Raw genomic sequence first — 15,150 nt, 5'->3', positions numbered from 1 at the left:
AACAACTGTTTTAGCTGAAAAGCTGCATGGACATTAAAGAGGACCTTTCATGGGTCCAAACATTCTAAACTAAGTATCAGTATACGTAGGGCATCCAGCGGGGATCTAACTGCACTTACTATTTTTTCTGGGCACCGCTCTGTTCGCCCGCTGTGGCCCTCGTTGTATTCTCCTGCCTGGTATGCTAATTTTAGCATCGGAGCAATGAGGAGGAGACTGCGTCTTTCTCCGTGGGCGTTTTCTTCTCCCTGGCTGTGAGTTTTTTTTCTCCCTGGCTGTGAGGCTCTCTGTTGTGATTGGACAGCGCTACAGCCGGGGAGAAGGAAACGCCCACGGAGAAAGACGCAGTCTCCTCATTGTCACCATGCTAAAATTAGCATACCAGGCAGGAGAATACAACAAGGGCCACAGCGGGCGAACGGAGCGGTGCCCAGAAAAAATAGTAAGTGCAGTTAGATCCCTGCACTATGCCCTACGTATCCTGATACTTAGTTTATAATGTTTGGACCCATGAAAGGTCCTCTTTAACAATCAATCTGAACTACTGTGCTTACCTGTTTTTATATCTAGACAGAATCTTTCATCTACAACTTCTTCCTTGTTTACACAAAGAGAGACATTGAGAGGGCTTGGAACATTTGCTCTGTGACAATCACCCACTGACCCATTGTAGATGCCATTTACATGCAAGATCTCTCCATAAGCTCTTGTGCCCAGATACCCATTAGCCATTGTTGCAATCAGTCGGGTGTCGGAAGGTAATGATTTGCATGAGAATATCCAAGGATCAGATTCCAAATCAGTCATTTTTTAACTGTAAAGAAACATGAAAAAAATATTAGCTGCATAAACAACATAGGGCTGAACAGGTGATTCTTACTTGGAGAGTTTTCTGGGAAATATTCTCAGTATAGGTCATCGATATCAGATTTGCAGGGATTGAACTGCCAGCACCATTGCTGATTAGGCTACTTTCACACTCGAGTTTGGTGCAGATCCATCATGGATTTGAACTGACGGATCCATTCAGATAATACAAACATCTGCATCTGTTCAGAACGGATCCGTTTGTATTATCTCTAACATAGCCAAGATGGATCCATCATGAACACCATTGAAAGTCAATGGAGGACGGATCCATTTTCTATTGTGCCAGATTGTGTCATAGAAAACAGATCCATCCCCATTGACTTACATTGTGTGTCAGAACGGATCCGTTTGGCTCAGTTTCGTCAGACGGACACCAAAACGATGCAAGCAGCTTTTTGGTTTCCGCCTCCAAAGCGGAATGGAGACGGAACAGAGGCAAACTGATGCATTCTGAGCGGATCCTTTTCTATTTAGAATGCATTAGGGCAAAACTGATCCGTTTTGGAGCGCGTTTGAGAGCCCTGACCGGATCTCACAAATGGATAGCCAAACCGCCAGTGTGATAGTGGCCTAAGATGAGCGCTGTGGCTTCTTCATAGTGCACCAGGCACAGAGCCATTTATTTTACTGTGGCTGTGCTTGGTACTGCAGCTCAATCCCACTGAGAACCAATCAGTATTTTACATTTTACTGGTCGTATCTGTCCTCACTTTTCAGCTCATTTTTTTTTTTTTACTGCAGAAAATATTTTTTTTCCATTTTTTACTTAATTTTTATCTTATTTTTTTTTCCCTTTCTCCTAAATTGTATATCAAATTACAAACGCCTGCGAATAACTAAAATGAATACATACTTTCCATGTGCTGAATGCACAGGAGACCCAACATATAGGAAAGATTCTAAACCAGAGCTTGAAACGTAGTCCCCATTGTAATGGCCGCAAAGGTCCAAATCTGACATATATTCGGATCCTCTGTTTAAGGGCTCATGCCCACGAACGTAACGGATCCGAGCCCATACTGCGGACAGCAATTTGCAGTCTACAATGCACAGGCACCGACCCTGGGGCAGCCGTATGCGGATTGCAGACTCATTCACTTGAATGGGGTCCGTCATCCTCATCAGACACTCCACACCACAAAAAAGCAGTGCATGCACTACTTTTTTGCGGTGCGGAGGCACGTACAGTAAACCCACGGAAGCACTCCGTAGTGATTGCGTGGGCTACCGATCCGTGCCTCCGTTCTGCATCTCCCGGAGTGCAGATCCATTCAAGTGAATGGATCCGCAATGTGGGATGCACACGGCCGATGCCCGTGTATTGTGGACTTGCCGGATGCGGTCCACAGCACGGGACCCTTGCATTCGTGGGCATGAGCCTTATGTAACAGGAAGTAAGAAAAAAAGGGATCCATAAGGCTCTCTTTTTTCTTTGGGAACTAGAAAAGTACATACAAAAGATCTTCACTGTCAGAAAAAAGTTTTTTGCTAGCTTTTTCTTATGCTTGAGAGGCTCAGTTCCAGTCTTTCTAAAGAGAGTATCCTGGTCGTCTGTGACACCACTCGAGCCACCCCCAGACCTGATGGATAAAGCCAATTTTGGAAGAGGCAATGCTTGGCTACCACTAGAATAATGTGGGCAATAAAAAGGAATCTAAGAACTCTTCCACCATCATCTCTAGTTGGGGAATATGAGAGGAAATGGCCATTGTGTTCTGCACCAACTGCCTTCAGGAGCACCCCACCTCTTTCCAGAAGTCCAGCAATCTAGGGCACGACCATAATCCATGATCTAAATCTGTAGCCTGTTGAGCACACCTCGGGCACTCGGTTAACCTATCTGGTCTAGCTGGAGTGTGTGGTAGACTGAAAGGGAAAATAGCATGGTGAATGATTTTCAAATGCGTTTCACTCCATGTTTTGTTCTTGAGAGCCAACACTCCCCTCCTGGCCGTTATGTTAACATCTCTGATGTAGGGTTGTTGCGGGTATCAAAATTTAGATACTTTTGACCCTGTATCGATACGATACCAGGATTTCCACTTTTTTCATACTGGGCTGCGCAATCTAGTATCTCTGAACATGAGCGCGCTGCTCTCAGCGCACTCCAACTTCCCGCAGCAGCACAGGGGAGAAGGAAACAGTCTCTCTCTCCCCGCTGTGCTGCTGCCACCAATGAGGAGAAAGGGGCGGAGGAGGGGCGGGCGCACTGCGCCACCAATGACAGGACTTTTCCTACACAGAGCGGCGCCCAGCGATGTCCCAGCACTTATTATTCCTGGTAGTATATTAGTAGGATGCACAAGGTGGTTGGTACACCAAGAAGGGTGCTCTCAGTTTCGCAGCGTCACCCCACTGCTGAGACAAGGTTGAAAATTCTAAATGAAAAACCTGGGCACACCTAGGATATTTGGTAACTTATCTTTATTAATTATGGCAATGGATCAATGAAGCATGCTAGTAATGTTAAAAGATATTAAAAGGGTATTAAAAGAACATTGCAGCCACAATCGAATACAAGGAAGCCACGATCAATTACATGGAATCTTAGAGTATTGTAGCTAATGTTTGGCGGAGAGTAATCAATGTGTCAGTATTGTGTTGCGAAGCAACTTTCTCTCGCCGCCTACACCTTAGGTACAATGGGCTTGCATTAGTGTTGTAACAGTGCGCATTTGATGTTTGGCAGTTGGTACTGACACAATCTGAACACAGAGAATAATACTGGGAGGCAAAAACCGCGATTATAACTATCTCGCCGATGTGCTAGTTGATAGAGTAGATAAAAGTTCCCTGGTGTAGATCGGAAGAACTCTGGTGATAAGGTGTAATAAAGTATCGGTTCTTCTGATATTGTTGCCAATATATAAAGGCAATGTAGCGCTCGTAGGTAATTGTCAAATAACTTCCAAATTGGTAGAGAGGGTGAAAAAGTCTCAGGCAGTTACCCGTTTTGTAGCTGACCCAGCGGCGTCCCGCTTTGGGTCAGGAATCATTCCTGAAATATGGAACGCTCTTACCGGTGTCTGCCGTCTTTCGAAGCTTTCTCCCGGTACATTCACTGCGGTCGGGTGGATCCCTTGTGTGCAGCTGTGAATCACCTGTTGGTAGTTTAGTTGCTGCTTGCGACCTCGCCTATTTCGGATCCAGGTAAAATATTCCAACCCTCCGGGCAAAGGTTTCAGAACGGCTGACAGTTTTTAGAACCTCAATGTGGTGCACTCACATATGCTTGGGGGGGGGGGTCAGACCAGACGCGTTTCAGGGCTAGAGCATCCCCTTCCTCACTAGCCCGGGGGGGGGGGGGGGGGGGGTATCTGGACTAGAAGCTAGGTGGTGGAAAAGGTCACCACCTAATGAATCCTTACCCTAGCCCTGACTGCTAACCGAATGAACGGTCCTCAGTGGTAGGACCGTTTATTCACTGGAACCTAAAGCCTAACTTACCCTGTAATGCCCTGAGGTAGTGATAGGGCCTAAAGATGACCCATCCTTAAGCTGAAGGAACAGGGGTCTTGAATCAGACCAGATGACACCATTTTCTACCCCACCGGGTGACAACAGCCCTAGCAACGCCACTGGGGCTCCGATCAGTTACCATGGCAGCCAGGACGCTACTGAAGCCCTGGCTGCCATAGTCAGCTCGCTGCTGCTGTCTGCAGAAAGCACAGGGCAGCAGGGACAGTGTGAGGTCCTATTTATCCTAAGGCCCCTTTCACACGGGCGAGTATTCCGCGCGGATGCGATGCGCGAGTTGAGCGCATTGCACCCGCACTGAATACCGACCCATTTATTTCTATGGGGCTGTTCACATGAGCAGCGATTTTCACGCATCACTTATGTGTGAAAATCACAGCATGCTCTATTTTGTGCGTTTTCACGTAAAGCAGGCCCCATAGAAATGAATGGGGTTGCGTGAAAATCGCAAGCATCCGCAAGCAAGTGCAGATGCGGTGCGATTTTCACGCACGGTTGCTAGGAGACAATCGGGATGGAGACCCGATCATTATTATTTTCCCTTATAACATGGTTATAAGGGAAAATAATAGCATTCTGAATACAGAATGCATAGTAAAATAGCGCTGTAGGGGTTAAAAAATATATATTATAACCTATAAGCATTAGCAATGCGCCGCACAGACAGAAGAAGGAGCGACCGGCGGCCACGGCGCACATGAGCTATAAGCATTAGCCATGCGCCGCACAGGCAGAAGAAAGAGCGCCCGGCGGCCACAGCGCACGTGAATATAATGCTGCTGTCACGGAAGGTGTACAGAAAACTGGAAGACACAAAATGAAGATCCGACTGACTGGATCCAAAACTAAGGAACAAAAGGGAGAGCCCTGCAACAGACCTGGCTCTCTCCCTAACTGCTCAGCCTATGCGAAAATCTCAATGGTAGATGATCGCATATCCTCGTACCTCGACTGTATAACACCTGAACACCCTATAATAGTGAGGGGACACGACCACCGGCTCCCTACACTTGATACGGGAGTCGGGGTCACCTGGGATCCAGCAAACAGGAAAACACAAATGAATTAACAAAACTTATCTGTAGAAGACTCAGTAGTAGCATCAGCATGCACACACTCCAGGAAGTAATATAAACCGCAAACTGATGCACTATGGGAAGGGATTTAAAGGGATGCAATCAGTGCAACTACATGACAGCTGAGAGAGGCTAACGAGATGAGAAAATGAAAGCAAAACAAAAGGAACCTCAAGGAGGAGGTTCTGAAGGACGTCTGTCAGAGCTTCTCAGATGTCTGGTGGTGACAGATGCTCACTGACATATCATGGCAGCCAGGACTTCTGTAGCGTCTTGGCTGCCATGGTAACCGATCGAAGCCCCAGCATTACACTGCTGGGACTCCGATCGGAACTGCTGCTTCCACCAATGATGTGGGGGTGAAGGGGGCCCCTGCCACCAATGATCAATACTGGGAGGGAGGGGGGGCACACTGCCCACTGACACCAATGATGGGGGGGAAGAGGAGGGGGACCCTGTGGCCACTGCCACCAATGATTAATACGGGGGGTGGGTTTGAGTTACCAGAGGGGGCTGATAAGAGGGAGAGACTGGGGGGCACATCAGAGGCTGGGGGGGGGGGGGGCGCAGATCAGAGGCTGGGGGGGGGCGGATCAGAGGCTGGGGGGCTGATCAGAGGTTGGGGGGCACAAGAGGCTGGTAAAAAAAAAAAAAAAAAAAAAATTTAAACTCCCCCCCCCCCCAAATATAGAAAACAATATATCTCGATATATATCGCATATTGAACATGCTTAAAATTATATTGCAATATAGATTTTAGGCCATATCGCCCACCCCTAATTCAGACAATGGTCTTGTTACCAGTGGGGTACCTCAGGGATCTGTTCTGGGACCCATATTGTTTAATATTTTTATCAGAGAAATTGCAGAAGGCCTCGATGGTAAGGTGTGTCTTTTTGCTGATAACACAAAAATTTGTAACAGGGTTGATGTTCCTGGAGGGATACACCAAATGGAAAAGGATTTAGGAAAACTAGAGGAATGGTCAAAAATCTGGCAACTAAAATGTAATGTTGATAAGTGCAAGATAATGCACCTGGGACGTAAAAACACAAGAGCAGAATATAAACTCAGTGATACAGTCCTAACCTCAGTATCCGAGGAAAGGGATTTAGGGGTCATTATTTCAGAAGACTTAAAGGTAGGCAGACAATGTCATAGAGCAGCAGGAAATGCTAGCAGAATGCTTGTGTGTATAGGGAGAGGAATTACCAGTAGAAAGAGGGAGGTCCTCATGCCGCTCTACAGAGCACTAGTGAGACCTCATTTGGAGTATTGTGCTCAGTACTGGAGACCATATCTCCAGAAGGATATTGATACTTTGGAGAGAGTTCAGAGAAGAGCTACTAAACTAGCACATGGATTGCAGGATAAAACTTTCCAGGAAAGGTTAAAGGACCTTAACATGTATAGCTTGGAAGAAAGACGAGAGTTTAAATACATAAAGGGAATCAACAAGGTAAAAGAGGAGAGAATATTTAAAAGAAGAAAAACTGCTACAAGAGGACATAGTTTTAAATTAGAGGGGCAAAGGTTTAAAAGTAATATCAGGAAGTATTACTTTACTGAGAGAGTAGTGGATGCATGGGATAGCCTTCCTGCAGAAGTGGTAGCTGCAAATACAGTGAAGGAGTTTAAGCATGCATGGGATGGGCATGGGCTTCATATAAGATAGGGCCAGGGGCTATCCATAGTATTCAGTATATTGGGCAGACTAGATGGGCCAAATGGTTCTTAACTGCCGATACATTCTATGTTTCTATGTGTGTAATTTTTTTGGTAAATAAATTCCATTAATCCATTCACAACGTCATGCTCTTCCAAACGTTTTTGTAAGACTATTGGGCAGTTTCTCTGCCTACAAGATATTATCACAGATGCTTGGTTTACTTTTTCAGTTCTCAAAACTGAATTTCACTCAGCAGAGATCACATGCCTCTTCTTCACAGCAAAAATGTTATAACATGAACAGAGTTGAGAAAAAGACCTTAAAGCGAACCTTTCACCTCATTTTCACTTTATAAACTAGCAAAAGTACCTTATACATTATCTTGAGTGTGTTGTTATCCATGTTAGTGCCGCTTTCCTGCGCTGTTTATTCATAAAAATATCGTCTTATAAAGTTCAAATTTCGTGCTCCAACAGTCAAGCAACAAGTCAAGGGGGTAGCCCTTCCCTCTCCTCTGGCCGTACCTCCCCTGTCCTAACGCCGCCTCTATGCGCTGTAATTGACAGCCGGCACCGCGTTGTGATTCCTGAGCATGCGCCGTCCTCCTCCTCCGCTTGATCCAGTCTTTCTTTCGGACACAAGCGCGATCCTGTAACAGAATCGCGCATGCGCCGTCCGCAATCCCTGCCTGTCTGCTCTCCTGTCTGCGCAGACAGGAGAGCAGACAGGCAGGGATTGCGGACGGCGCATGCGCGATTCTGTTACAGGATCGCGCTTGTGTCTGAAAGAAAGACTGGATCAAGCGGAGGAGGAGGACGGCACATGCGCAGGATTCACAAGCGCGGTCCCGGCGACTGTGCCGGCTGTCAATTACAGCGCATAGAGGCGGCATTAGGGCAGGGGAGGTACGGCCAGAGGAGAGGGAAGGGCTACCCCCTTGACTTGTTGCTTGACTGTTGGAGCACAAAATTTGAACTTTATAAGACGATATTTTTATGAATAAACAGCGCAGGAAAGCGGCTCTAACATGGATAACAACACACTCAAGATAATCTATAAGGTACTGTTGCTAGTTTATAAAGTGAAAATGAGGTGAAAGGTTCGCTTTAATCCGAACTTCTACAAACCTATGAATGCAGAATCAACCTAATCAAACTAATATGAAAAGTTGTTATTCTAAAATTCTTCATCTACTTGCATATTATAAGTTATACCAGCAAGAATTAGTCTTTATGTAGAAAACTATGATTTAAATCAAGCCTTACTGCCGCTCCAGTGCTGCACAAATATAAAATGTCTTATTCAATTAAAAGTGATTACACATGCCCCCTCACTCCTATTATTACCGTACATCCGAACAGCTTCAGTAGAATGCCGGCAGGCAGGCCGAGCGGCAGCGTAACTCCTTGATGTCACGTGCCTGCGCTGCCCACTTTCAAATGAAGCAGGAGGCGCAGGCAAGTGACGTAAGTGAGCGACGCGCCGGCCGTCCGGCCTGCCTTGTACAGAAGCTGTTAAGGATGTACGGTACTATTAGGAGTGGGGGGGGGGGCATGTGTAATCACTTTTAATTGAATAAGACATTTTATATTTGTATACTGGAGCGGCAGGGGGGGGTCTGTGCCATCTGTGGATAACATCCATGGATGGCACAGTTATGGGCTGGGGGGGGGGGGGGGTCTGTGGATGGCACATATATAACAGCGTCCGTCATCCACAGATCCCCCCGTAACAGTGTCCGTCATCCACAGATCCCCCCCATAACAGGGTCATCCACAGATCCCCCCCCCCCATAACAGGGTCATCCACAGATTCCCCCCCCCCATAACAGGGTCATCCACAGATTCCCCCCCCCATAACAGGGTCATCCACAGATTCCCCCCCCATAACAGGGTCATCCACAGATTCCCCCCCCATAACAGGGTCATCCACAGATTCCCCCCCCCATAACAGGGTCATCCACAGATCCCCCCCCCCATAACAGGGTCATCCACAGATCCCCCCCCCATAACAGGGTCATCCACAGACCCCCCCCCCCCATAACAGGGTCATCCACAGACCCCCCCCCCCCCCATAACAGGGTCATCCACAGATCTTCCCCCCCCCCCCCCATAACAGGGTCATCCACAGATCTTCCCCCCCCCCCCCATAACAGGGTCATCCACAGATCCCCCCCCCCCCCCATAACAGGGTCATCCACAAAATCCCCCCCCATAACAGGGTCATCCACAAAATCCCCCCCATAACAGGGTCATCCACAAAATCCCCCCCATAACATGGTCATCCACAAAATCCCCCCCCCCCATAACATGGTCATCCACAAAATCCCCCCCATAACATTGTCATCCACAAAATCCCCCCCATAACATGGTCATCCACAAAATCCCCCCCCCCCATAACAGTGCCATCCACAGATCCCCCCCATAACAGTGCCATCCACAGATCCCCCCCCCCCATAAAAGTGCCATCCACAGATCCCCCCCCCCCCATAAAAGAGCCATCCACAATTTATTTTAATATGGCCTTTGAACATCATTTTTCAAGTAAAATCATATAAACTCCTTTTTTTTTTGTCATTTTGGTGTTTTTTTCCGATCAATCAATGAAATTATCGACATCTAATCGAATATTCAAATAATCGTTAGCTGCAGCCCTAGTCAGATCACGAATGTGCAGTCAGTCTTTCAGATCTTTTAACACCTGTCACAGGTGTGACACTTGATAGACTATTGTCTTTTTTAAACCTTATCAACTATGTAACCCCAAGACACATAATGTGAGATTTAGAGATTGCAAAGGGCAGGTTCCGTGGCCCTATGTTCGACTTCCTGAGACAGTGGTAAGAACTCGCGTTTCAAGATATAAAGCACAGCTCAGCAGGGAGCATGTCAAAATTCCATTCACCCTAATAAAATCTCTATTGCACATGGTCAAGAGGCCTAATAGACAGCAAATTGCAGTCCGCCATGCACGGGCACAGACCGTGGGGCATCCGTATGCGGATCGCAGACCCATTCACTTGAATGGGGTCCACGATCCGTCCGTTCCGCAAAAAGATAGAACAAGTTCCATTCTTTTGCCCAACAGAAACACGAAACGGAAACCCCACAGAAGCACTCCATAGTGCTTCCGTGGGGTTCAGCTCCGTATCTCCAGATTTGAGAACCAATTCAAGTGAATGGGTCTGCATCCGTGATGCAGAATGCACACGGCCGATGCCCCGTGTAATGCGGAACCGCCATATGCATCCCGCAATATGGCTACGGGAGCACTACGGCCGTGTGAAAGAGACCTCTTAGGGTGACTGGATAATACAGGTAAGAAAGAAACAGAAAGAAACAAAGTTTGCGGCACTCACCGGAGCTGTGATTATGTTGCGGCTTTATTCATGCTTCAAAGAAGAAAAGCGTTACATCGGATACAGGGGCAGACACACTGTGGCAAGTAGTAGCGGCTACGGCCGTTTCGCGCGGTAGGCGCGCTTCTTCTGGCTGCTGACAACGTCGTGGCGCAGACTTGCGCTTTATAAAGGGCGGGCTGAATGTGGCCTGTACTATTAGCCACAGCTGTGCGCCGCTGATTAGTGACATTCTAAAAACAAGTGAAGCAGGAAAAGAATTACTCAATTGCACTACAAATGAAGAAGGGGAAAAAAAAAAAAAAAGGGGGAAAGAAAAGGGAAGGGGCACAGTACGATTCTTATGAATTCAAAACAAGATGAGTATTGGAATGATAACAGAGCACAAAATATGCATATATGGTATCAAAGCAGTACACATAAGGGGCTAAGTCAGACCAAGTGCACAGAGGAATAGCTCATGTGAACACTGACATATCGTTCCTCTCGTTTAACCCCGCGGCTCCCATGGCCTCAGTCAGCATGATCCACCTTGCCTCCCTCTGCAGGAGCAGGCGATGCCGGTCCCCACCCCTTGGGATAGGTCGGACATGTTCTATTCCTGCAAAGGAGAGGCACCGTGAATGGGCATCATGGGCAGTGCGGACATGCTCGATCAAGCGTGGACAACCTCTGCCTGATCGTATGGAACCCACATGTTCGCGGATCCGCTCAAATAAGGGGCGGATAGTTTTGCCGATTTAGAAGCGTTTAAAGGGACAAAAAAGCGACGTACACCACATAGGGTGTACGGCAATTAATGAAATCTCGTACAGTGTGGTTAATTCCTCCTACCTCTACCCTTTTGCTACATGTATTAAGTGTACAAAAAGAAGTGACCACACCTAAAATTGCCTCTAGGTTTCCTAAGCCAGGTCACTTCCTGCGGTTGGCTGTACACACTTCTGACCAGCTTATCCTTGAGGGTAGGGCACTTCCTAAATGTAACTAAGGGTCTTTGGTTGGACAAGCAGTTCAAGGATGAGTCCCCCTTGAGAAAGTCCCAATTATCATAAATAGCCTGTTTTATTGCCGTCGCAACCGGGCTATACTTAAAAGAGAACGCAAAACGAGGAGGTGTTCTGTTACTCCTTTTCTGGGTAAGCAGGGAATTACGATCCAGAGTGGCCGCCTTGCGCAAAGCCGCTGAGACACTACCCGACGGGTAACCCCTGTCCAGCAGCCTGCTCTCAAGTTCGCCGGCCTGTTGAAAAAATCCAGCGTCAGTGTCGTTGATCCTCCTTAACCGGACAAACTGCCCGTACGGGACCGCACGTTTCACTGAGGGCGGGTGGAAGCTGGTCTGGTGGAGGAGCGAATTGGTCGCCGTGGGCTTACGAAAGCCCTTGGTGTGTACTACACCATCTATGACCGTGACGCGCACGTCCAGAAAGTCAAGGGATCCACCACCAAAATTGATGGTGAATCTCATGTTCATCCGGTTGCGAGTGTTAAGATAGTCAATAAAAGCACGGCATGACGCTTCGCTCCCCGACCAGACCAGAAAAATGTCGTCCACATATCTTAAAAACAGGTGAATGGACTGCAAGAAGGGGTTATCCGCCAAAAAGATATGTCTCTTCAAATACCGCCAGGTACAGGTTCGCAAATGTGCACGAGACCGGTGTGCGCATTGCGGTACCTAGTACCTGGCGGTACCATTGGCCGTTAAACTGGAATACATTATTGGCGAGGATGAGGTCCAAGGCCTCCTGGATAAAGTGCTGGAACAAGGTATCCTTATTACTCCGACTAAGGGTACGTTGGATAGCCCTGAGTCCTAGGTCGTGGGGATACGGGTATATAAACTCTCAACGTCCAAGGACACGAGGCTGAACTCACTCCGCCACTCCAAAGACCTGAGTGCCCGGAGGAAGTCGCCCGTGTCCTTAAGGTACGTTGGAGTACTACTCAGCAGTGGTCTAAGGAGCCAATCGATGTAACCAGACAAAGGTTCAGTCACTGACCCGATCCCAGCCACTATAGGACTTATACCAAACAGGAGCCTTAGGGTGTGCATGAATAAGTCGGTCCACCATGTTTTTAGGTAGAAAACCAGCCATGACGTATCGGTCAACTAGCGCGTGCAATTTCGACGAAATTTCAGGAATAGGATCTCCTCTAAGTTTGAGGTACACTGCATTATCATCTAGTTGCCTATGAGCCTCCTCCAAATAATATTCCCTAGACATCAGGACCACGTTACCTCCCTTGTCGGCCGGCTTTACTACTATACTATCCTGTTTACAAAGCCACGAGAGAGCCTGGGATTCCTCATTCGAGAGGTTAGGGTGCGCTACGGGATGCATCAGCGCACGCATATCCTTCAGGACTCTCTTGTGAAACAGGTCTATAGCTGAACCGGCCGGCATGGGGGGAAGGAAGGTGGACCCGACGCCTCCAGTGAACCTGTCTAGATGGTCATGTACACCTGGTGGCTCCCCCAGTTCCATGCTGGACAAAAAGTGGATACACTCAATTTCCTTCTCACTAAACTTTCCCCTAAGATGGAAATCAGTTAAGGTCATAGTGGCTGGGACTTCTCCCGATAAAGGGGTAGAACTCTGCAGGGGGGTCTCAGCGAACAGCTTTTTCAAATACAATTTTCGGACTGATAGGAATAAATCAATCTCAAAGTCCACCGGGCTGAACTGTTCCGGCAGGCTTAATCCAAGCCCCCGATTGAGGAGTGGGATGCAGCCCGGCGGCAGTTCTAAGCCCGTGAGATTGATGACTGCGTCCTTGGTTTGCGTGCTGACGGGGTCTGCGTCCGTCATTGTCGCCAGGAGACCTGACGCCTCCTCCTGGTCGACTTGCGGACCTCTTTTGTTTTTTCTTGAGCTTCTGCCACGCCCCCTTCTCTTGCTTTTTCCAAAGGGGATGGATCGTCCAAAGGGTTGGCTCCATTCCCTTCTGATAGGCTGGAGTCGGAGTCAGTGGCCCAAAAATTATGGCGTCCGCGACGCGGTGGGCGCTTTGAGTGAGTTTTTCCCCAATCAAATACACGATCTAGTTCGTAGTCGTTCTTGTCTCTGATAAACTTATCTCTCTTTTTTTCTTTGATGTCCATCTGCGCTGTGAGTAGTTTTTTATTAAGCCTCTTATTGAAATTAACAAACTGCGATTCCAATAATCTACGTTGGAGTTCCTCTTTTGCTTTGCTAAGCTCTTCAGTGACTGCTGCATACTCCTGCTGGTCACGGACAAGTACTAACTCCATGATTTCTGTGGAGAATCGTTGGTGTGCAGCTTTCCAGTCTCCCACAAATTGGGGGTCATCATCATATTGCACAACTTCTTTAAATAGGCGTAGACCTCTTGGGACTCGGCCACATTCTTTATATGACCTCAAAGATTTAATTGTCCAAAAGAGGGTGAATGGGACAAGGGATCAAAAGATCCCAGATTCTAGTCCCCTAAGGAATTCAAAAGTTATTGTAAAATGTAAAAATGATTAAAAAAAATATTAACAGTTTAAAATCGCCCCCTTTCTCAATTTTACATAAAAAAAATATATAAACATAAAATAAAAACCACATAAGGTATTGCCACATCCGAAAATGTCTGAAACATTAAAATATTTTTAAAAATTTCCTGGTTGGTGAATTCTGTAACAGAAAAAAAAATGAAAAACACGATTCACAATTTTTTTGTCACCTTTTCCCCTCAAAAAATTGATCAGTGATCAATAAGTAGTATTACCACAAAAATGGTTCCAATAAAACTACAGTTCGTCCCAACAACAAGCCAGCATACATCATCGTGAATGGAAATATAAAAAAAAGTTATGGCTGCGAAAATATGGCGATGCAAAGAAAATATAGATTTTTTTTCAAATGTTTTATATTTTTTTAACCCTTTCTACCCCGGGCTAGTATTCACCTTCCTGCCAGGCCATATTTAGCAAATCTGACATGTCACTTTATGTGGTAATAACTTTGGAACGTTTTTTTTTTTTTATCTGCCATTCTGAGATTTTCCCGGGACACATTGAACTTCATGATAGTCATAAATTTGAGTCAATATATTTCACCTTTATTTATGCAAAAATACCAAATTTACCAAAATTTAAAAAAATTTGCAATTTAAAAAATTTCAATTTCTTTGCTTTTAAAACAGAAAGTGATACCTCATAAAATATTTGAGTGAGCACTCACAACACTCGGACCATAAAGGATAGATTTAATAAGAGATTTACTTATACAATAAAACCTTCTATATAAAATAATGAATCAATCACACAAAAATAAAACTGTACAATAAAATGCATTGCAATTGGTACCAAAAATGCTGGTATCGGGGTGGTGCCCCTAGTCCCACAATATTTGATATTTATTACGTTCAGAAAGTCTCTTTGGGCAGCTTGTTTGTTGCAGTAGATAATCCCTGTTAGCACATTAAGTACCGCAGACCGCAAAGTAAAAAGCGTTCTATAGATTTCTATAGTGGGTCACTTGCGAAGGTGACTTAGGCCTCATGCACACGACCGTTGTGTGCATCCGTGGCCGTTGTGCCGTTTTCAGTTTTTTTTCGCGGACCCATTGACTTTCAATGGGTCCGTGGAAAAATCGGAGAATGCACGGTTTTGCAGCCGAGGCCGTTATCCGTGCATCCTGTCCGTCAAAAAAATATGACCTGTCCTATTTTTTTGACGGACAACG

The 15,150-nt window shown here is 46.4% G+C and overlaps 1 protein-coding gene across 1 annotated transcript in view; it reads right to left on the bottom strand.

The window, feature by feature from the left end:
* Positions 1-15,150, bottom strand: part of PGGHG (protein-glucosylgalactosylhydroxylysine glucosidase) — a 344,294-nt gene that overhangs the window by 326,184 nt on the left and 2,960 nt on the right. The window contains exon 2 of the mRNA XM_044269473.1: positions 555-814. Within this exon, the coding sequence (XP_044125408.1) occupies positions 555-807 (253 nt within the window). The 5' untranslated portion in view covers positions 808-814. The remainder of the gene's footprint in view (positions 1-554; positions 815-15,150) is intronic.

Source organism: Bufo gargarizans, chromosome 10 (assembly GCF_014858855.1).
Source record: "Bufo gargarizans isolate SCDJY-AF-19 chromosome 10, ASM1485885v1, whole genome shotgun sequence".
NCBI classification, from domain to species: Eukaryota; Metazoa; Chordata; class Amphibia; order Anura; family Bufonidae; genus Bufo; species Bufo gargarizans.
The sequence above is the reverse complement of the archived record's forward strand: the minus strand, read 5'-3'. Positions and strand labels throughout refer to the sequence as shown.